The sequence below is a fragment of the Idiotropiscis lumnitzeri genome, chromosome 4 (assembly GCF_059441095.1).
Source record: "Idiotropiscis lumnitzeri isolate Australia: NSW breed Sydney's pygmy pipehorse chromosome 4, RoL_Ilum_1.0, whole genome shotgun sequence".
In the NCBI taxonomy this organism is placed as follows: domain Eukaryota; kingdom Metazoa; phylum Chordata; class Actinopteri; order Syngnathiformes; family Syngnathidae; genus Idiotropiscis; species Idiotropiscis lumnitzeri.
The window spans coordinates 7,390,856-7,414,152 of NC_142394.1; the positions used below are offsets into that span (position 1 = coordinate 7,390,856).

General features: G+C 40.6%; 2 protein-coding genes across 3 annotated transcripts; one reads left to right on the forward strand and one right to left on the reverse strand.

Annotated features, from left to right (window-relative positions):
- The first annotated feature begins 623 nt into the window (after positions 1-623).
- On the forward strand, positions 624-13,469 carry cstf2 (cleavage stimulation factor, 3' pre-RNA, subunit 2). 2 transcript variants are annotated; one of them, XM_088292443.1, is made up of 14 exons: positions 624-792; positions 1,005-1,083; positions 2,307-2,476; positions 2,565-2,701; positions 3,391-3,510; positions 3,587-3,709; positions 3,907-4,012; positions 5,748-5,807; positions 10,234-10,333; positions 10,602-10,801; positions 11,057-11,181; positions 12,325-12,423; positions 12,624-12,767; positions 13,283-13,469. In XM_088292443.1, exons 1-13 carry the CDS (start codon positions 705-707, stop codon positions 12,744-12,746), a joined length of 1,530 nt encoding a protein of 509 aa, XP_088148569.1. In that variant the 5' UTR covers positions 624-704; the 3' UTR covers positions 12,747-12,767; positions 13,283-13,469. The 2 variants fall into 2 exon arrangements, with proteins under 2 accessions (XP_088148569.1, XP_088148570.1); XM_088292444.1 differs by lacking the exon at positions 5,748-5,807.
- Positions 13,460-22,575, reverse strand: nox1 (NADPH oxidase 1). Its single transcript, XM_088292442.1, has 13 exons — positions 22,425-22,575; positions 22,261-22,356; positions 22,033-22,143; positions 20,707-20,791; positions 19,408-19,553; positions 19,097-19,290; positions 18,892-19,015; positions 18,609-18,701; positions 18,269-18,510; positions 17,758-17,920; positions 16,517-16,663; positions 15,647-15,771; positions 13,460-15,558 (listed from the first exon to the last, which is right to left on the reverse strand). Exons 1-13 carry the CDS (start codon positions 22,467-22,469, stop codon positions 15,432-15,434), a joined length of 1,698 nt encoding a protein of 565 aa, XP_088148568.1. The 5' UTR covers positions 22,470-22,575; the 3' UTR covers positions 13,460-15,431.
- Positions 22,576-23,297: the final 722 nt, after the last annotated feature.

The following is a 23,297-nucleotide window of genomic DNA, read 5'->3' on the forward strand; positions in this document are numbered from 1 at the left end:
CTGGATTCTTATTTGAGTCGATTGCTACATGTAGAGCTGCAACTATTTTTTAAATCAAAAATAATCACCATCAGTGACAACATTAATAAAAATATTATATATATCAGTGGCGGCCCGTGCATTTCACACATAGGCCTTCAGTGAAGTCCAACTTAGTCCGACTTGCATAAATCCCCTCATATTACCATAATTTATGACACCACGGCTGGAGAAATGAGTGAAACTATTATAATTATTATAGGGGGTAAAACATACAGGCAGGGCACTGTGGTCAGAAACTCAACAAAGATATATAGTTGCAACAATGGCTTACTTGCATGCTGGGTATCCTGGGTTCAAAGCCCCTGGCTGGTCAGCAGTGTGTTTGGTCGGATAAACATTCAATTCACAGGCAAGGAGCAACAAAATTTCTAAAAATAAGCAAGGATCATCTTTAACAAAATATGGTTTGGTGCTCACACTAAATATTTTCATTATGTTTAACCTGGATAATTGGTTCATTTGAGTGTGGAAACCACAGTGGGGTTTGAACATATAAAGGAATTTATTTGCATTGTGGTATTCTTTGTTTTCTCGATGTTACTTTTCTAAGATATAGCACAAAAAAGGCTGTTGCAGGGTCACATTAAACTTCGGACAGATTTGAAATCGGAAATTGTCCCTTGCAACTTCCGGGTGTCTCATTTTATTTTGTCCCCCGTAAAATGGCGAACCTCGCTGCTGCTGCCGCTGCTGCCGCTGCGGCTGCAAGTAGAGACCCGGGCGTCGACCGTTCATTACGCTCGGTGTTTGGTAAGGCTTTTTTCTCCTTATTTTTGTGGTTTGTGAAAGCTGTATTCTATACTTTATTACCTCCGTGTAGATCTGTCTTAGCTAAGTAGCGAACGCAAGCAGTGGGCTGGTGCTAGCTTTTGTTAAGCCAAAAACGGATACCAAAAAGTTTACAGAGGAAAAAAGAGGCATGTGGGATGTCAACGTAATTGCATTATATGCATATGTTTTAGTGGGAAATATTCCTTATGAAGCAACCGAAGAACAGTTAAAGGACATCTTCTCTGAAGTCGGACTCGTTGTTAGCTTTAGGTGAGTATCGTTCATTCATTCCCTCTGTTCATATTTGTTCATTAAATCATTATTTTACGTCAACTGCGAGTGCATTTTCTTAAATAAAACACATTGATTTTAAATACGGTATTACATATTTTTACAATTTAAAACATCCCCCCAGATGTCTATATAAATGAACAAAACCCCAATTTACTTTATTAACAGTGGAAACTTAATTTACAGTTGTTTTATTTACCAGTCGTTGCTTTGTCGTAGTGTGCCGAAATTTGAATTCTGAGCAAACCCCGCCACTTGAGTGACGTGCAAAAAAAATGGAGCAACTAAGGCACTGTAATGCCCTTGCATGTGGGTAGGGAGAGCAACAGTCATCAATCCATTATCAACAAACCTCACGTCCAGACACTCACACTAAAATAAGCTGCGTACCTGACCCTAGCTCCTGTTGACACTCAATAGGCTACATAAACTGCACTGACGAGCTGAGAGTTGTTCAATACATCTCAATGAACAGCATCCATCTGTCTTAAGGCCTCAACACACCAGTCTGACGTTGGCCGTCTGAAAGTCGGTATACTCTGTTTGTTTGGTGTAGCGAGCAACGTCTAAAGTCGCAGCCGTTGGGGAATCTGGGGGGCGTGTTCGGCCGATTCAACGTGTACAATCGGGTCGGGCTGTCGGGTTAAATGATCACTGTGATCGGCTGTTAGCTAGCAAATCACTGCACTGGACTAGAACGGGAAGTGACGAAAGCTGAGAAACGGTGAAATTTGAAGGTATTTCTCAAGAACGGAATCAATTTTGCTCATTTTCATATCTCCTCTATGGACATAATCGCTGGAAACCCAACCCAAACCCATGAACTTTTTATGTTATACACCAGTAGTACCCAACAGTATTCATAATTCAGCATGCATGGAACACATGATCACAACCACGCTGCCTCGGATGCAAAAATGCGGAGTGAGTCGTGAGCAGGATTCCCAAATTATGCACCTTTTGCGCGCTGTCTGACAGACACACAGCGTTGGATCACCTTCGCTGTATTGAATTCTAATTGTGGTCATGAAGAGAATTAAACTCATATTGCAAGACACCACTCTCTTTGTATACCAACATTAAAAAGTCATCTTTCCATCCATTATCTAAACTGCTAATCCTCACGAGGGTCATTTCCCATAATATGTCAACTTTTATATAAGCCTGTTAATGCTGATTGTCAAGACTGTTTTTGCATTCAGGTTAGTGTATGACAGGGAGACAGGCAAACCAAAAGGTTATGGCTTCTGTGAGTATCAAGACCAGGAGACTGCACTCAGTGCCATGCGTAACCTCAACGGCAGAGAGTTCAATGGTCGCGCCCTACGTGTTGACAACGCAGCCAGTGAGAAAAACAAGGAAGAGCTTAAAAGTATGTATTTTTAAAATCGCCACATGTTGGTGGTACTTGGGCTCTGTTGTGAGGTGACTGTGAACTGATTGTGTCACCATGGTAACAGGTTTGGGAACAGGCGCCCCCATCATTGAGTCTCCATTTGGGGACAGCGTGGCACCCGAGGAAGCTCCTGAGTCCATCAGCCGGGCTGTGGCCAGTCTGCCTCCTGAACAGATGTTTGAACTTATGAAACAGATGAAGGTGGGCTGTTTCTTCTCTGCTATGCCATTTGTTGTGTCAAGCAGGAATGAAAATGCATAATATGATTTAGCCTTTGTCACTGCCTCAATATGTCGTACCAATTTTGCAAGCATGTGTATCCTGGTGAACAGTTTTGTATTTTATTGGTCTTGAACACAACTCCCTGAAAAAAAGCACTCCGTATCACACCATAGGCATTCAGAAAAAAATAGCCCTTGAGTCTGGTTTCAGTAATATAATGAAATCTGGTTGCTCATATTATTTTGTGAGCTTTAATTTTGAAGTTCTACTTGGAAACATGTTAGGTCATTATGATGCAGTATTTGCAGCTTCCTTGACATGTCTGAATGATGGCACACGCACTAAATAAACAAAAAAACCTCTGTAATTTTTTGAGTTACCCGAATTACTCTTGGCCTCATTTCACCCCTAGTTGCCAAAAATAATCCCTTTACATACTTAAATGATCCACAAGGCTTTTCAATTTCCTCTGCTGCTTGTAGTGCTTAATGTGGGCTCATCATGTTGCCGTCTCATGTACACACACAATTTTATATTACAATTTTTTTCCACCCACTAAATCCGTAGACAATGTGTAAGCTGTTCGGATCACTGATCAAAGATGATCCATTGTACCACAAGTCTACAAAGTCTAGTAATTGTTGGAAAAATATTTCCTCTCTGTGTAGCTTTGTGTCCAAAACAGTCCCCAGGAGGCAAGGAACATGCTGCTGCAGAACCCTCAGCTGGCCTATGCCCTTCTGCAGGCCCAGGTGGTCATGCGCATTGTGGATCCGGAGATCGCCCTGGTGTGTGACCAATTCTACACAAGTCTTCGCAAGCCACTCTTCTGTGCAGTTAATAATTAATATACCACTTTTACAGAAAATGCTTCACCGCCAAACCACAACCCAGCCGCTCATCTCGGGCGGACAAGGGGGAGGAGCCCCACCGGTCAATCCACCACCTGCCTTGCCCAACATGGTGGCCCCACAGCAGCAACCTGTGGTAGGCAGAACGTTGATATTAATTAATTAATTCTTGCTTGCTTTTCTATTGATAAGTTATGTGGAATAATGTCCGTGTCCACCAATGTTCTTTTTGTCTTCAGTTTGTCATTAACACTTAACGGTACTGTTGAAATGGTGACAGGGGTGCTTATTAACAGTATATCCCCACTTATTTTATTTCTGTGATGTGAATAGGCTGGGATGCACGTCAACGGCGCACCTCCAATGATGCAGCCTCCCAACATGGGTGTTGTGCCTGGACCTGGACCTGTGCCAGCCCCAGGACCTGCCGGCCCTCCAGGTAATGGTCAGAAGAATCGTTTGTTGCACAAAATGCTTCACTTGTTCCCTTTAGTTGGGCCACTTTCTTTGCAGCTGTCTTGTTGAATGTCATATCATCTTCATTGTATTGGATACTTCAAATTCATATCGAGAACCTCCCTATAACTGAGTTTATTTTTGTTTTCTCAGAACCAACTTAAAATTGAATGAGATTTTAAAAAAATCTGATGTGTTAGTATCTATGGTTATTTATAGGATCTTCAATGCCATTTTTTTCTGACGGTACGAGTACACAACTCTTTAGTACTCACTGAAACAGAGTAAACCATAAAACTAGTACTTCTAGTTTCTATTGAACCAATGACAGATAATGTTGAAGAAAGCTCATTCCTTTATTTCTGACAAAAGGCAAAACAGTCACACTGCAATGGTGAATTTTAGGTCAAAATAATACCTCCAAAACTCGCTCAGATTTTGTATTTAATTGTAATCAATGAACAAAAGTGCAAACTTAAACTAACAATTCCCCGAGTTCTAGTCTTTGTTCAAAATAAATTGAATTGCAAAATAATACCAGTTTAACTGTTAAATGTTAAAGATGACAATCTCAGGTTGGAAAATAAGTCTGGACGATACCGCTAGAAATTGATCACAACGTACCAAATTTTCATGACCTTAAGGCGCAGTGTTTTAAAAGGCGTTTCAATTACAAGAGCTATTTCTGTATTTAACACACACATAACGCCCGCCGTATTATTGGGCGCAAGCATTGTAAAACATCCGCCGGCTTAAAACATACGCTAGCATGCAAGGATGCTGCAATATATAATAGCATGCATGCTAGCGTATTTTTTTAAAAAGGAAACGGGAGCAAAACTGAGTTTGGCTGTACTTTTTGGAGGTATTTATATGACAACTTCCCTCTCATCAGTGTCAGTCACTCGTTGCAGTTCAAGCAGAAACACTAGCGGTTAACGGTTAGCCCAAGCATCCACAATCAATTCACAAATTGTGGCGTAACTCACCGGTGGTGCCTCTCAGTGTTCGCCATCTCTCATCCATCGTTTCCACACCGCTCTCAACTTCACTTTGAACGTCCTGTTTATCGCGTTGTCTAAAGGTTCGAGTTTCTTCGTCAAGCTTCCCGGATTTATGGCAAACTATTCCCTTGCTTCACGACAGTATCTACTGGCGGCGTGACTTTACCTCTGCCACATCCGCATGCTGTCCTCAGTTACGCCCGTTGGCAGGCAATGTTCCCAGGCGCAGCTCTCAAGAAAGTCACAACATTTACAGATTTTGGAACTCTGTGCGGTCTTCTCTAACTAGCTAATTCTTGTGTACCTTTTGCATTTTCTTCGCAGTCATTATAATTGTAACAACATTTTCTCTTCACTGACAAATGACATTTTTATGGGTGTGGGGTTGGGGTTTCGGTATTTGTTGATTTTCTGTTTTTGGAAAGTTAGTGTCAGTCTGCTTGCGGCTCATCTGGTGCATGCTTTGCACATGTCATTCCTTACTGAGATCCCTAGGTGGCACCACACCCCTTAATAATAATGGTTCCCACTATTCTTGTCACATAACCACAATATCCTCTTTCCCCACGTGGAATTCATCTCATCTCATCTCATCTCATGCATGCTTCCCTTGAAGCTTTCTTTATTTATTTATTTATTTTTTTTCAATTTAAGTGCTGCTTTGCTCTCTTGAGTCTTGTCTCCTGTTCTTTTCCACCTTTAACGCTGGCTCAGGAAACCTCCAGCATTCCCCCACAGGATCATCGGCACAAGCTGCTATCGAGCGGCCTCAAGGTATCACCGCCCCCTTCCCTCAGTCAGTACCACAGTCTGGTTTCGAGTAAAGAATGTTTGACAGTGCAGACTCTTTTATGGTGTGAGGTTGCATGTCGGCAAACATCACCTGAAGCAGGGCTGAGCAAACCATTGTGTTCGAGGGTCACACTGTATTTGTAAATGGGCCACGTGAACGGGTATGTAAAATAGTTTATATCAGTGTATAGTTTTTTCTTTTTTTTGCGGGGGGGGGTGGCTTTGGTGTGTCATGGTTGCAGAACCCTATGCCAGATGACTTTGGGCGGAAGGCACATAATGCCATGAACTAGTCGCAAGCCAGTCGCAGGGCAAACAGATACAAACGACTATACACACACAGTCACTAAGCAGGAAAAGCGCACAAGTCGGCGGGTGTACCGCTACACCATGGCGACACTAATAGTTTATTTTGAAAATTTAATTATCAATTTATAATTTAATTGCAAACAAATCTATTTAATAAAAGTAGGTAATATATGAATGGATGAGATGGTTTTTTTTCCCAATTATTTTATCTTGAATTATTGGATTAACCAATTATTTAACAAAATAAATACAAATGTTAAATGTATGTGAAAATGTTTATTTTTAGCCGCACAATGATTGACAACTTGTGGATTGTCTAATTAATAATTATTTCTGATAATCTTATCATTTAGCTGTCTTTCTAAAATTTTGCGAATGCTGAGAACTTTAGCTTTTCAACAGTAAACATCTGATTCCTGTCGTACTCAATGAAAGCAGACTGATTATTTTTGTGTTGAATCTCAATAAACAATTGGATTTATTTTGTCAAAACAACGCTCAACGTTTTTGGCCATTTTCTAAGATGTTATGGACCAAGCCTGTAACTGAATCATTAATTTAGTTTTGTCCAATGTCAATTTAAAATAATGTCCTGTTTTTCAAGAAATTCTAGCCTCTATTTTTAATTTCTTTTTTTTTTATCTGAATCACGGATCAATGGACAGGTTAATCAATTATTAAAATAATTATTAGTTGCAGCTATATATATATATATATATATATATATATATATATATATATATATATATATATATATATATATATATATATATATATTTATTCACTAAAATTAATTAAAATACAAAAATGTATGTACAATTGTTTATTTTTGTATTCTTTAATTTGAATATAAAACAACTGAGATAAGTTTCATTACTGTAGGAGGTAACTGGGTTTGGTCATGTGACATTCGCTAGCTGAGCCCTTTATCCACTGTGACGTCATTTTCAGTCGACAGCGAGCGACTAAAATGCCGCACCCTCAGATTGATAAAAATGAGTGGATTGTGCGTCTCTGTCAGATTGTGCGATTCATATTCCACAAATGAATACCGTGTTGGGACTGGTGGGGGTGCACAGAACATATTATTTTGAAGAAATGTTTGCCTTTTTAAAGGATGTGAGCCACCCCTGAAGCAAAGACACTCAAGTGCAGTGTGGGACTTGTTTAGAAAGTAGACACAATTGAGCGTTGAGAATCTGGGCGAGAGACTTGGCACGATGACTGCATTTCTCTCATGTCGCGGTTGCGGAAGCTCACATGGCGATGCCAAGAAAGCAGGAGAGAGATCAAGTGCAGCATGTTGAGGTTGTCATTTGTAGACTGGGACCTTTTCTCAACAGTTCCCACGTCTGTCGACCCACCATCTCACCCACACGACCCATTTTAGTGCAAAATGAGAATAAAGCTACAATAGACTCGGATAAGCTTTTAAGACGATTTCCTATTCAGTTTACACAGTGGTTGTTCGAGGAATATTTCTCCGGGCTTCTTTTGAGTCTTGCCCCATTCTCTTCACCAAACATGCACTGTACTCCATCGAACTATGGATGTTGTCCCTTATCCCAGACAGATGGGCTTGTCTGATTTTTGCAATAAAAATAGCACTCTCTTTAATATTCCACTTGGAGTAATGATGTAATGAAATGTAACAAATTAAACCGGGTTTGTTTTTTAGTCTGCACTCGTATCTGAATTTGTTTCCTGCAAGTCAAAGAGAAAACAAAACATCAGAATGCACCTCTAGCTAAGTATTGTGTTGTAATGCACATTACTGACAGATCAGAGCAGAAAGTTGCTCATGGCAACCTTCAACTTTTCTCCAAACTTGTATCAACACATGAACAGTTTACAGACCAAGCTGCATTTCTCTCACACATATTATTACGTTGACCACACAGCTCAGAAGTGACCACTAGCTTGGCCTTGGATGTATGCCCCCGACATAATGCCCAAGTATAAATTAATAATGCCTTGCGTCTCACATGAGAAACGGACTTCAGTCCACGATGCTACAGTATTCTTCTTAATGTGGTTTCCTTTCCTAAATCTAATTTTGATTAATAAGAAAACAGAGAACATACCTCCCCGAGGCAGAAAAATCCTAATTGGCTCAATAGCGTCGTTTATACCCACCGCCTGTATATTCACGACTTTCATCAATATGAGAAAAACATTATTTATTGAGAAATTACCATCATTTCCATGTCTACACCTTTACCCAAATTTGTGCCAAAATAAAATGGAATCTTGCTTCCATTGCTGGATTAGTTTAATCATAAATACTGAATGTATTTGACAGAATTCTGCAGTGTTTTTTTCCCCCCATATCTGCAGATGTACCCTTGAAACTTGTTACAAACAGGTGAGCGTTTGTTAAAAGCAGTCTCAGTGGCATTGAGTGACAAGACGGTGGCGCCTGCCGTCTCTTCTTGACATCTTGCTGTTGTTTATAGCATTCGTGTCAGTAAAGGTGTAATTAATCTTAGAACGCAACCTAAAACCGACACACCCGTCGCTTCACATTTGCATGCATACCTCTGGCAGCAATGTTCCATCGCCCAATATAATACTGTACTTGCAAGAAGTGTTTCCACCATAATTGCTCTGTTTCTTCATTTGTGTGTGTTGTGACGTCAGGCTGCTTGCTGTGCTTTTTTGCCAAGCCTAATTTTTCCTTCCCTCTCGTTCTGCTTTGATTCCTTCTGTCATGCTGACAAATTCCTGTTTAATAGATTAGTTGTGAAATGCATTGCCCTGCCCCCCCCCAAAAAAAAAAAATCCCCCCACCTTGTTTTTGTTAGGCCTTATAACCCTTGATGGTTACTCAAGTGTATTGATTAACCATGGGTCAAAATCTGCCTCATGAATATGTGCACCGTTCTTTTGCAATAGGGAAGATCATTGCTGGTAAAAACCTACTGCTTCATTTTTCCTCTGGTCATGTGAGCTCCTCATGGGGGTTTCCCGCATAATGTTGCTCAACTCGACCTGACCAACTGAGGCATTCCCTTATCACACTTCCGCCACACGTCACCTGTGGACTTGTCAGACCTTGTGACCTGTTGCCAGTGTTCCAGAGACCATACGTGATGCAAAAATATGCTCAATGCTCATGTATAAGATGAGTATTTAAAATCACAAAGTTCATGTCTTTTCTCATCTAGAGTTGAACAGGTGATCCAAGTTAACCTGGAAAAAATATTTTCAGCTTGGAAGTGCATAGCTCAAAGCCTTTGCAACATCACTGTCCTTGCAACATATTGTCTTTAGCAGTGTTCAGCGCAATTGGCTCAATTTCGCTAATTTGGCTACACCTACCAGCCGCTGTGTAGGTCGCGGAGGAACACAGTCAAAACCTGACAAACTTGAATTAATCATTGAACTGGACTAAACAACCACCGCTACCTAACTACCATGTGACCGACTTCTGAGGTTTTTTTTTTGGTAAGAGCCATTATTAGGAAGATTTATTATTATTATTTTTTTTTTGCTTTGACTTGCAAATACAAACTTGAAATACGAGTGCTGAATGGTGTCAGTGAACTCAATTTAACTGACTACAATAAACAGCACATTGGAAAATATTGTTTCATCAAAAAAGTGGTTTTAAGATGTCACTCAAAAGTTAAAGAGAAATGTACACTTTGTATTTGAATTGCCCTCATAGCTTTGCCTTGGGAAACTCTGCTTAGCTTATTGCTAACAAACCATGCAAAACACCATTCACTTGCTAACGATTAGCATCAATAGCTCAATTAGATTGCAGCATTCGATCATGATGCACATGAACAAATTGATGACATTTCCATTTAAAAAAAAAAAAGATGACAACATACGAGTGTTTTGAGTTAGGAGCATGAGCATTAAACTCATATCTCAAGGCACCACTTTATTCTGATAAAAAGCAGAGGAAAAAAACATGTTCCTCAGAAAACAACAATTTTGCCTCAGGTACCTCAAGACTCGATTAATCAACACTCAGTACGGCACAATCCTCACAATTTTGAAGAGGGTGGTGACTTGTCTTGGTCAGGCAGTGTCTTGTCTCATGTCATCGTCTTATTTGCCTGTTTTGATGTTGTGTGTCTTCCCCAAGGAGGGGGCGGAATCCCCCCCAGAGGCCTGCTGGGTGACGGGCCCAACGATCCCCGAGGGGGCAGCCTGCTATCGGTCACGGGAGACACCATTGACCCCAAGTGAGTGTACGGGCGTGCTAATTAAACGGCGCACCTAGCGACCGCCAAACAATTCACTCAGTGTGCATGCTTCTGCAATTAGTTTTCCTGAAATGCCCACCGTGAGTTGTTCCCTGATAAGAATGCCAGTGGTGGCATTTTATTTTTTATTATTTGTTCTGAATTTTGTCAGTAGGTGTGCTCGGGTCGGTCCCATTCTGTTGGTTTGCAATTGTCCGCTCCCGTCTGGTTCAGTCAAACACTTGACCAATCCAAATTTTCCATTTAGTCGAGGCTACATGGGAGCGCCTCCACCCCATGGCCCGGCGCCGGTGCACATGGGCCCGATGGGAGCCGGACCACCACCGGATATGCGAGGGCCACCGATGGACATGAGAGGGCCGCCGATGGGCGAACCACGAAACATGATGGGTGACCCCAGAGGGCCGCCAATGCTGGAGCAGCGCGGACCCCCGATGGAAACCAGAGGTCAGCCCAAGTATCCGTGTTGCACGCGTCATCTACTATCTAAACGAGCAGCAAAAGTCTCCGTTTACACTTCCTAGTAAGCTGCTACGTCAGCACTCGCAAACGTGGGCCCGCTGGCTACTGGTGTGCCATGCAAGAAGGGCTTGGGTGTTGAAGAAAATTCAACTCCAGTAGTGTTACAAAAGTATGCAGATTACCTCTTTTCTGTTCACACAACATTTTTTGTGAGTCATGTGTTTGCATGTGTTCGCACAGGTCGCGATCCCAGAGCTATGGACGCGCGCGGCCCAGTGGCAGGCCAGAGGGTTCCCATGGCGGGAGGAATGCAAGGCCCCATCCCCCACAACATGGGCCCCAACGCGCCCCTCGCTGCCCGGCCGGTAAGCGTCTGTTCCGCTCTTTCCTTTGTTTATTTTTTTGTGTTTATCTCTAAAAGTCATCAAGTGTAAGGCTCGAGTTGTATTCCTTCTGTGATGTTTGTCTGTTGAGTCACCGTAACATGAACGATGGCGAACTCGACCAGCCAGCCTACAATCATAAGGACACTGTCCTATTGTTTTTTTTTTAATGATTATAATATATATAAGATTTTAATGAGTGAACTGTTTTTTTTTTTAAATGCAAATGTCAAATGTATTTAGAATTGTTTTTAATATCTGAAATAATTTCTTAGAATGATAAAAAAACATGTAATTTTAATGTTTTTTAAAAATTTATTTTTAACATTATTTATTTATAATTATTTGTACTCAATACATTTTAAAAACGGCAGAATGCATCTCAATTTGAAATACTTTATTCATGAAAGAATATTGTCATTGTATTATGTATAGAATATTTATAATTAAGGAATTTTAGAATGTGGGGAAAGAATGTTGAATATATATTTTTGCCGTAATATTGAAATAAAACATTCACATTTTTAATGTTATTATTTTGCAATAAATCATTAAGTAATTGTTCAACAATGGTCAAATGTGAATATAAAATTATTTTGAATTAATTTAATCATAATTTGCTTTATTTAATAAACTGGTTAAAATGTTAATTTCACTAATGTGGCAAATTCTCTCTTCTACCTTACAGTAACTATATTAAACAATTTGAAAAAATTATTGAATTGCAAATGAATTTTCAAAAGAAATAAAGACTGAATCCATCTTAATTAACAATTTAAGGCCATCATTTGCCAGATGGATGACGGATGGGTAGATGGATGTAGTTCAGTTATAGTTGTACAATTAGTAGGAAAAATAATCTTAGAAATAATCATCAATTTTATTGCACTAATATGCACATTGTTTGAAACACTGCATTGGTGCTCATAATATCTATGCATACAGGTAGTAGTTGGTCTCTATGGCACATGTTGAGATTGTATTGAAGTTAGTAATGCAAAGAAGAAGGCAACTAATGAGCAACGTGCATTCTTGAACTTCCAAAGTGAACAGCCTCTGTTAAGCCTGGCTAATCATTAAATGGCTGATCAACGCTGCATACGTCCGCCTTGTTTTTCTCCACAGGGTCCCGTTATTTCGGGAGTTCCTCCCCCGGGGGGAGGAGGCGGCGGTGGCGGCTTCAGTCCGGCTCAGAACCAAGTTTCTACACAAGACCAGGAGAAGGTGAGTGTCTTCCTGGCTCAAAATGAGGCCCAAGTGCAACCTTTGTCAGTCTGTAGAGATTTGTTTCCCCTGATGTGTGAAAAGCTTGCACTGAGTTATTCACAAGTTGTAAAAGCACTCGTCTCGTCGGTAATCCTTGAATGCAGGCATCACAATGTGCCTCCACATCCTGTTGATCGCTTTTTGCATGCCGTTTGCAGGCTGCCCTGATCATGCAAGTTCTCCAGCTCACCCCGGAACAGATCGCCATGCTGCCCCCCGAGCAGAGGCAGAGCATCCTCATCCTCAAAGAGCAGATCCAGAAAACCACCGGCGCACCTTGATCGTCACTCGGACGCCGGCAGGTAGGTGCTTCGCCAGGCCCGTTGTCCTGCTTATCAAGCGAGGCCCCGCCCTCAACTCCAACCTGCCTTTATGCAAATGTCATCACTTTGCTGACTTTTTGGGCACAATCCTTTACATTAAAGAGGAAAACAACTTTTTTTCCTCGAACTAACGTGTTCAAGTAACATTATGACTTATGACTATTCTTTTGTAATTGACCGCCCCCCGCATCAGCACAACGGATGTCATTTTAAAATCGGATAACTAAAATGACAAATTTCTCATAATTTTTTTTTCTTGTAATATGACTTGAATGTCATAATACATGCTTTATAATGGTGACAGATTTTATTTTAATTTTCATAATTTGGGGGGGTTATAGCCTACAGCCAAGAAAAAGCACCAATTCATGTTCTCAAGAAATTTGAACATTACATAAACTGTTACTATTATTTGTATAATGCAAATCAGGTAGGAACTGGCCGGCTGTAAACTATTTTTTTAATCATACACTGTCACTTTCTTCTTCTTTTAGGACTTGCTGTCTGACCTCGATTTGAAGTTTGCCTCGTCGTTAGTTTGGATGGTTGTATAGTTTTATTTTGTTCCATGGCTTTTTTTCTATGGTGTCCTGCCAAAAAAATGTGCAGTCACAAAACTCACCACATCATCCTTTATTTTCCCCCATGTTTCATCAATAAAACAAAACTACTAAAACATGACCACTTACTCTTTATTTACCAGAAACAAAGACAATAATGGCAAATTAGTGCTTGGATTCTTCATTTAAATGGAGTTTAAAAAATGACCGTCATTGGTTTCAGTGGATCATTAACCATTTTCCTCCAGGTGCACTTCTTCCTTCTTCCGTCTCTGAACACTTTGGATCAAGATAATGGAGCTTTATAAGGATATTTTGACAACACCCAACAGTGAATCATTGGTTTTGTGTGCCGCTAATCGCCAGGTTGACTTAACAAGTCATTAAAGAAATAAATGCTTTTCATATTTACAAAAAACAAAGTGCCGAAGTTTACAGTTACACAGCTTTGAACATGCGCCATAATGCTGAAATAGGAAATTTAGAAAAAGATACACAGGAAACTACTCTGATGCAAAATACACGATGAATGCAAAACAATATAAAATGTAAACAAAGTAACAATTACATTTGGTGTGAAAGCGCACCCAAAAAGGAATTATAAAACTCAAAGCCCAAAATGACTCATGGGGAAGTTTTGCATTTTATTGATAAAAAAAACTGGCATGGCAGAAAGGGATTCTTTTTCTTTTCGTTTTTTTTTATTTTAAGTGTTTGTATTTTACGTTCACAATATTACAGTGGAGAAAACTTACTTTTGTTGACCAAGTTCAGACAGCTGTTTTAGCTCATTTTTTAGGTCCAAACGTATGGCAGTTTTTCTCTATCATGTCAAGTTTTTTAACTATAGGAGCCCCGTTTTCTTAAAAAACAAAGTAGTGTATGGATGTAAATAAAAGACTAAGATGGAATAGCTCCGAGTTTTGAAAACACAGCATAAAACAAAATGGAATTTTCAATGGATACAATTTGAAGAGAAAAGCCATCACTAATCCTCTTAATTGCAACTACGCTAGCTTTCTATTTACAGATATTGATAGTATTGACCTATTGGAAGCTGCACGCACCGCTCGGTCTCAATGGTGACTGCAAAAACAAGTTATACAATACAATATAACTTTGTCACGTAGCTGTGGATGCAGCCAATCGCATCAACTCGCAGCTGATCATAGTTTCTTAATCAGCATAAAAATGTAACAAAACTGAATTATTTTTCAGATTGTTCCCCAGGGTAATTTTAGAACTTTTCCTTTTCTTGTATGACTTTTTTCCACATATATTATTACTCTTTTTTTAAAAAAAAAAAAATACAAATTCAATATCATGACCGTCCCTTTTAAAGCACCTTTTTCCCGATTGTGAATGGTGGTTCTTTTAATTGCCTTTAAATGATCACTTGATTCATATATTTTGGCTATTTTTTTAAATTGCAACTTTCTCATAATGCAACTTTATTCTGATAGAAATTGTCCACTCATTTTTTTTTACGATATTGGGACTATATATTAGGAAAAGAACCACTTTTTACATATGACACTTTGAAATATACAGCTGTCATTTAAAACTATTTTTTTTGCGGTAATGTGACTGTAAAAAACAGTTAAGACTTCCCGCCCTCACAATATTGTGACTTCTTGCAATACTGTGGCTAGAGTGAATTTATACTTGCATATAATTTGTACTTATAGTTTTTCGCCTGACCTCACAATAGTGCGACTGTTAAAGTGTGATTTATAGTTTCAACTGCACATAGACAGTTTTGCAGCTTTTGTCATAAACCTGCTTTATGAGTTGTTGAAGGAAAGACTGCTCCTTAAATATGTTTGCATTTTTTTACAAATTTGTATGTTCTATTTTTATTTCTAATATTTTTTTCCTGCCACCAAGACAAGTGTTAGAGAAAGAATAGGGGGAATTCAGCCCATGGGAGCAACACGCCCAGCATTGTTGTCAGAGGTTTTGTTTTTTGTTTTTTTGACGTGTGCGCTTTCAACACATGCATGTGTGCCTTAATTAGCGTTGAGCAACATTCCCCAGCAAGTCTTCCCAAATGGAACCTGCTGCTGGTGTTTTTCCCCGTAGCTCAGAAGTTCTCCTTGTTGAAGTAGAACTTTGTCTTGCGCGGGTCCACGTCAGAGTATTTAGCGCATTTCTTTGCCAAGATCTTGGCCAAAGCCACCGGGCCGCACAAGAATGTTCCCACCACAGCTCTGAAGATAAAATGTAAAAGACGGGACATTTTTGGCAATGTTTGATTGTGTTTGGTAATTCAGAGAGGGAGGATGATCATCGTCTTACGAGGGGTTCTCTTTGCGGACTTGTTCAAACTCCTTATCCCAGTTGGGTCTTCCGTAGTGGGTTTTCTGTTTGAGTCCAGTGACCACGTCGGTCTCTTCGTCAAAGTGCACCATGGCATGATTGGCCTTAAGCGAAAAGGAAGAGATGACATGAGCAAACAAAATGATGTTCCATAGGCACCTGCAATATCGACTCGACTAAGAACTCAGGAAAGGCACATCTTGACTGAGAAAGGAAGTAGTACTTTAGTGTGTCTGCAAGTTCCCACATCTGAATGTCATTAATTTTATGAAATATGGATCTGTTTGACAGCTGTTTGCAATGTGACCACTATTACGCTAAAACTTTTCCCTGATCACTGTTTAGTTTCCTTGAGGCAATGTGGATGACAAGGATCCACTATGATCCAAGTATAAAATCTGTATATTTGGCAAAATAGGAGAAAAAACACAAATTCTGGTGAACAAGTACAATACCCAGAAAAGTTGCCAAATTAATCACCAAGATGTAAAACCCACATTTGATTGCAGCCATAAATCGTGAAATGACTTTCCAACAAAATGTCAAAAATAAAGTTCCCCCTAGATGAGCACTTCAATGGCTCATATAATCCCTGACTGTTCGTTGGGATGTGGACACAAGTCTGAGTAATTCACAACTAAAAGAAACTCCGCAACTCACTGCAACATTGTTCCTTGGCACCAATACCAGCCATACTTTTATACCATACAGAGCCTTGGCCTCAGTACAAAAATGTAATATTTTGTGTTTTTCTGTGTAATTCACGCATAGCAAACCGAGAATATGCGGAGAAACACTACTGTGAAAACCCATTCAAAACAATCCATTTTCATTTTGACGAGAACATACATGACTCTGATCCCATCCGGTCAGAAAGAGCTTGTAGGTGAGGAAATCCCCAATTCCTCTCTCCTCCATCTCCCGCTCTTGGACCTGCAGGAGGTCGGCAAACCACTCAAAGGCGTTTGTCTCTCGGCACAACCAGTAGAAGTAGATCTGGAGCCAGGAAGTAAGAGGAAAAAAAAGACAACAATAATGAGGCACTTGCTCAAAACACTTAATGACGTTCAGGGTGTGTTCACGTGGGCCGGTTACCTGATTTCACCTCATTGAGGCAAGGGAAAATATCAGCGTGGGACAAACAAATGATGACCACAACGCCGGTGGAATTTCAACTACAGATTAAGTGTGACATGTCTGGTCATCGTTCAAAATGTGTTTACAAACACCAATACAACTTTAATTATATAGCACATTTTACCATTTACTGGAGCTGTAACGAAGCACTTTACATATGGTGGAATATAAATTAGTGGGAAATTAGAACTCAACTTAAAACACCAGTGGGGAACCAATTCTAAATATGTGCAGTGGTGCCTTGAGAAACATGCTGGTAACTCAAAACACTACCCCAAATCGCCTTTTCCCTAAGAGATGAACGCAAATGCAATTTGATCTGGTCTTTCATATCTCAAGGCATCAAAGAATAGGACTGGGGAAATTACTAAATGAAGGTTGACATTTTTCCTTGATGATTTCTTGTTTTATTTATTTATTTTTTAGCAGTGTCCGCAGTCCAAAGTGCAACCTTGCACATCTTAAACTAATACCATGGCTGTGAACGGAGGAGTTAGTTTTCAAAAGCATACCCAGTGTGGCCGATTACGCGAGTTAGTCCCAATATTTCGTGACTTTTCTAACACCTCTAGCAACTATATGTCTAAAAAAAAAAATTTTTTTTTAAATAACCTTAAAATCTTGTTTAGTATGAGGAAATAAGTCAGATCTCGGAAGCGAAAAACAAAAAAAGCAAAACTTGTTTTGACTGTCAATGCTATTGGCTTGTGTAAGCCAAGCGAAGGAAAATGTCTTCTTGCCAAGCCCTAAAATGTACTTGTCAAAAGTTGCTTTAGCCGGTCTCACGTTAACCCTCAGTAAGCCAGTTCAATATGCACGAGGCGTGCAGCCGTGCCACCATGAAAATCAAAGTGCAAATAATAGCTGTCAGTCCGCATGACGAGCACGGCTTTCGTCTTGAAATGACAACCAAAGCAAAAACGGGGCAATTTCGTCGTGTGGTTGCACGTTACCTTTCGGGTGCGCAGATTTGAGTTGGATGCCTTGAATTTGTACCAGATGGATTTGAGGATGGAAGCGAAGGGGGTGACGCCGATTCCTGCGCCCACCAGCATGGCCACCTCGTAGTCAAACACGTCCTCGCTGGCCGTACCGAAGGGCCCGTCCACGCCCATTCTGAAGGGGGCAAAAAGAACACAGGTCAAATGTCAAGCTTCGACTTCGCTCCGTGCTGAAAAAGTGCTGCCTTGAGATACGAGTGACCCCATTTAAGAGTTTTTGGAGGTGCGATAAAATAATTAAATACAATGTAAACAATTAAACAGCTTGTGCATCATTTTTAATGCTGCAATTCCGTGCACTGTGCCGCTCCGCAATTTTTGTCTTGCATTCACAATCTTTTTTTATTTGCAATATCATTTTGTGCGCTAATCTCAGATAGCGCGATGGTAATTATGGTCTCACAATGAGAACTTCCACCCAAAAAAAACAAAACAAAAAAATTAAAAATTGAAATAAACGGACTTGGGCCCTTGAGCGCCCTCGGGCAGCTGCTGCATGATGCTGATGAGTTTTTCGGTCCAGTCTCCGGCTGAACGGATGTGCACGGAAAAGAAGTCCTCCTCGGGGGCCGAGGTCATGGTGAACGGGTGCCACTCCAGCTGCGAGATGGCCGGACAGTTGAGGAACACGTACTGGCCCACCTCCATTTTGAAGCCGTTCTTGACCAGCTGCAACTCCAGCACCTTGGACGGATGCATCACAATCTAAGAAATGGAAATAAATAAAAACATTTAAAAAAAAAAAGACAAGAAATAAAGGTGAGCTTGAAAGATGTTGCCCGGAACTTCAGCGGAAACTTTACCTTTCGGTATCGGACCGTCTGCAAGTATCGGACTAAACGCAGCAGCCGCTCACACAGGTACAGAATCATCGGGCTGATCACCCACAACCAAGTCTGGGGGTTATAAAAAGAAAATTGTTAGCAGTTATGGCCTCAGGTTTTGTTCAGAAAATAATGTCTTCATGCATGTCATCATTTATTGAGCAAAGTCACATACACTATTCTTCTTAATATTATTAACATTTTTGTGTGAAATGCATGTTACACCTCCTGCCCAAACTGTTCTCCAAAACAAGAGACCAACCTGCGGAAAGCCTCCTGCAAACTGCGGGACGGGGCACTGTGGAATCCGCCCCCACTCAGCGATGCGGTCCTTGCAGACGGTGAAGTTGTGCGGCGGGCTGTCTTTCTGACTCCTCACGATGCGTCTGAAGCGGACGTGCCGAGAGTTGATGGCAAACAATACCGGAGAGCGCGAGGAAGAGAGGACACGGCGGGCGTTCTCCTACCCTGCGCCGTGAATGACGAGGCCGGCGAAGAAGATGATAAAGAGGTGGTGCGTGTACCAGAAGACCTCAAAGTAGCTGCGGCGGATGACCTCCATGGAAGACGTGATGATGAGGATGAGGCACAGGGTGATGATGACGCCCGTGATGCCGGCGATGGTGGTGAACACCAAGTAAGTGGGAATTTGTTGTGGGTCCTGACACACAGAAACAACTTCACGTCATATGACCGAACTGGCCATTTCATTAGGAACGGTCAAACCAACCACCAACAATTCTGCCTCTACAAACTAATAATACTCGGGGTGACTCACTAGGCTCGTTATGCGAATAGGGTTGATGTAGGTGGTGTTTTTCGTGTCCTCCAGGTCGGACAGTGCTGTGCTCAGCTGGTCATATTCGCCCTGTCTGCTGTTGTTGTACCACTCCATGTTCAGGAGATGAGCGATGACGTGAACGGCTGTCGAGACACGACACAGAGAAGCCACACGGGTCAAGTATGACATGACACAGAACTCACTTGGTTTGAGGTGCCAGACATGCTAATATGTTCCGTTCTGTGACGAAAGCTCAACAGGCACGTAATGAAGCTCATTCCTCAACACCTCTGTGTCCAGAACAGATCGATTTCTCCTCACCGGCCCAAACTTCTGGGCCACAACCACCGCTTGATTCAACCCAAAATTCGCTTCTCAGTGCCAAACAGCACCACCGGACTCACCCCTGGACTGTACATCGCCCCGGAACGACAACACATAACCCACTGTCCATGAACGACTAGATTGAACAATACCAGCGAATTTAAGTTTTCTGAACAAATGCTGTTCCTCTCGCTAAAACGATGATTTTATGTCGGCCTGAAACACCTTGGAGGTGCTCTATGAGCGTAATTAGTTTGAAATCAAAGTGGAGCAGAAGTGGCGAAAAACTAAACTCCAAGTTCATTTTGACCAAGACCTAGCTAAAACTCGACAACACTTTTCTGAAATCATTAGTGAGAAGCTAAAGAATGCACATTCTCTATTTGTTGCGGTTGACAAACTCACAAACCCCCAAATCAAACAAATCGCGCCAGAAAAGAACAAAAGCAAACGCTGGATGTGTCCTGGTTAGTAAATTAGAGACCCATCTGAAACCTTCCCTTCTGATCCAAGATTGTCAAGAAAGTGGTTGTCAATCAACTCAGCAAATTCAACTCAAACAAAAATTGCAATAAATTCAGAAGTGAAGTCCGCTCTGAGTATTGATGCCTTCAAATCCAGGTTAAAAACTTTGCTCCCCTGTCGTGCCTTTGCTTGTGTGAAGCCTTGTGTACAAAATGTGCCATTTGAATAAAATTGCCCAGCCATGCTTAATAGTTTAGTTGTCCAAGTTACGGGTCCCCAACCACAGCTACTTTGGTACCGGACCTGTTATCTCATTTATATGCAACTTTTTAGTTATCTCACTAAAACATCCGTGTCCTTCATAAGTGCACTTCCCTGATAAAGCAGAAGACACACCTGATGACTTGTCACAGTGAAGAATTCAATACAAAGACACTCACAGGATCACCTGTTATCAATACATCTGAGCCTCGTTTCCCCCCCCCCCCTCCAACACAACAAGCTCACCTGTCATCAGGGCGATGGTGTAAGCCACCAACTTGTGGAAGTCAATATTTTTGTCCAGCTGTTTCCTCAAACTACGACTGCAGCACTGAATAAGAGAGAGCAAAGATTTCATTTCATTTTTATTTTCTTTCTTTCAAATAAATAATGTACAGCAGCCACAGGATGAGACAACTTCAATTACTTAATTGAATGTCGCAATGGGAAATTCCAGCGTCACAAATTGGAGTGCGAGTGATGATGGTGACTCACATTTAAATACCGATATAAAAAAATAGAGAATGGTGGGGGTTTGGGCGGAGAAACAACAATGCTTGGGATACACAAGATTTTTATTTCCACAATACTAACAATACATTGATTTATTTTCTCTGTGTCTTCATTAAATCAAAGTCAAAATTACAGTGCATTTTTTGGGGTGTAAATTTCCTTTGTCAAATTGTCACATATTTGATGAACTTGTATAGTGTCTATCGAATCTCGCACAGAAATTGCTTCTCGAAGAACTACATTCAGCAATAAGCTGAATCATCATCCTAATAAAAATGACACATGTGAGGATTTTATGATTGGAAGGGAACAACAAGTTGCAAACTTTTCATGGGAATAATTAAGGTATAACAGAGTATACGTAACCGGACTTGTGTTTTTCGACTTTTCGGCTTATTTCTTTTTTAAGTAGACATTTTAGATACGAGCACTGTATAGAGGAAGTGAAGAACTGATAAAAGGCATTACTATTAATTTCATATGGGAATTTGCATGTTTTTTTTTTAGATACAAGTGACGTCATGGAACAAATAAAACTTGTATATCAAGGCAACACTGGATGTGAATTTATATATGAATTTAATGGAATAATTGTGAATAAAGCAGAAATGTGCTTGTTTTATAAGTCCGTATTGGAATACTGAATAACAAATACCATAAAAAATTTATTAAATTAAATAATTTGGATGCATGTATGTCTTCTTATGACAAACAATACAAACCATATGCTCCATATGTCTCTGAAATGTTACGTTTCAAGTTTTAAAAATGAGCCTAAATTTCAAATTACTCCCAAGGAAAGTGTCCAACTTGTCTAGAAATGTTACAATTATTATTATTATTTTTTTTAATCTAAGAGCCATCAATGACTTGATTGTCAGCTTTGCCGCACGAGCGCAATCTTGAGATTCGAGCAAAAAGCAACCCCACAAAGTCTCTCACAGCATTTGTGTCGTAGTGTTGTTACCCTTTAAGCAACGGCTATCTGAACGCAAACTGTACCATAAATTCACTTTATATAATACTGTATATATTTTCCTATTTGCACGTCATTCTTACCACAAGAGAGCCACGTATGAGGGACAGCAGGTTACGACACACGGGGAGGAGGATCAGCATACAGTTGAAGTTAAGCACGGCGGCAGGGGCCCTGGCCCAGGCCAGAGCCGACTGGGGTCATCCAAAAAAAAAAAAAAAATAAATCATGTGTCTGTCAGGGACTTGGATGAGGGTGGGGGTGGGGGTGGGGGTGAGGGGAGGAGTCAAAAAAACTTTTGAAGAACTCACCCCTAAGAGATGGCGCGTGTAAAAGTGCTGATCTCCCACATCGTAGACGAGATAAAACCAGACAAAGAGGAAAACGTTGATGGTCATCCACACCACCTGCAAACACGAAACTGGTCAAATATGCTCATTGATGTCATTTGCGGTTCAAATGTGAAGCAGCTCACCAGTGTGACACAGGTAACGCCATTGTTAATAATCCAGTTGGCCATATTGAACACCTGCAGTGGGATCACATCAGATGTGCCACCGCTGCACTTTTAAAGGCTGCAGGCTCCTCCCTCCTCAAGCGCCAGCCATCTGACACACAAGGAAGTGACACACACGCACACACAGAAATGGCAGTGTGGAATTGAGGAAACATCAAAGATGCAGTATTCCCTGTAGGAGCTGTAGGACCGCATTCCAATCAGTCAGGAAGTCCGACAGCGGAGAAATGAGGAAGTGTGAGAAACCTTGATGGGTTGGAATTTGTTTTAAAATAACTGCTGAAACGTCACACAAATATCATTCTATACTTGAAGCACATTTGGTTTTAAATATAAACAATTTATTTTATTAAAGTTTCAAGTCAACAATAAAGTAGTCAAGGCACTGGACGCAAAAAAAAAAAAATAACATGAACATTCATCTCTAAATAGGTGAGAAATCAAAAGTGGCAAAAAGGTACAGGTAATACGGTATTGTTAGTTTTGTTGCAACAAACCATCACATTTATTTATTTTTTTCATGTTTTCAACCTGATTGGTATTCAGTCCACACTACTCAATAAAATGTTGATAAGATTTGGCTTTCGGAGATGAAATTTTACGATGGACTGAAAACGACCTTCCCAGGTGAAGTCAATTTGACCTTGTCTCAACGTTTGAAGTATTCAACGTTTCGGGACTTTTTTCTGCGCTTGCTGATTTTAAAAAGGAACTGCATGGTCTGGTTCCACAAAAGATGTTAAATGATTGAAAATGTCCAATGATGTTCACTTTTTAGTCTATGTACAAAGGAATTCACCTGGAAGCCAAAAACCCCAACATTTCTGAGAG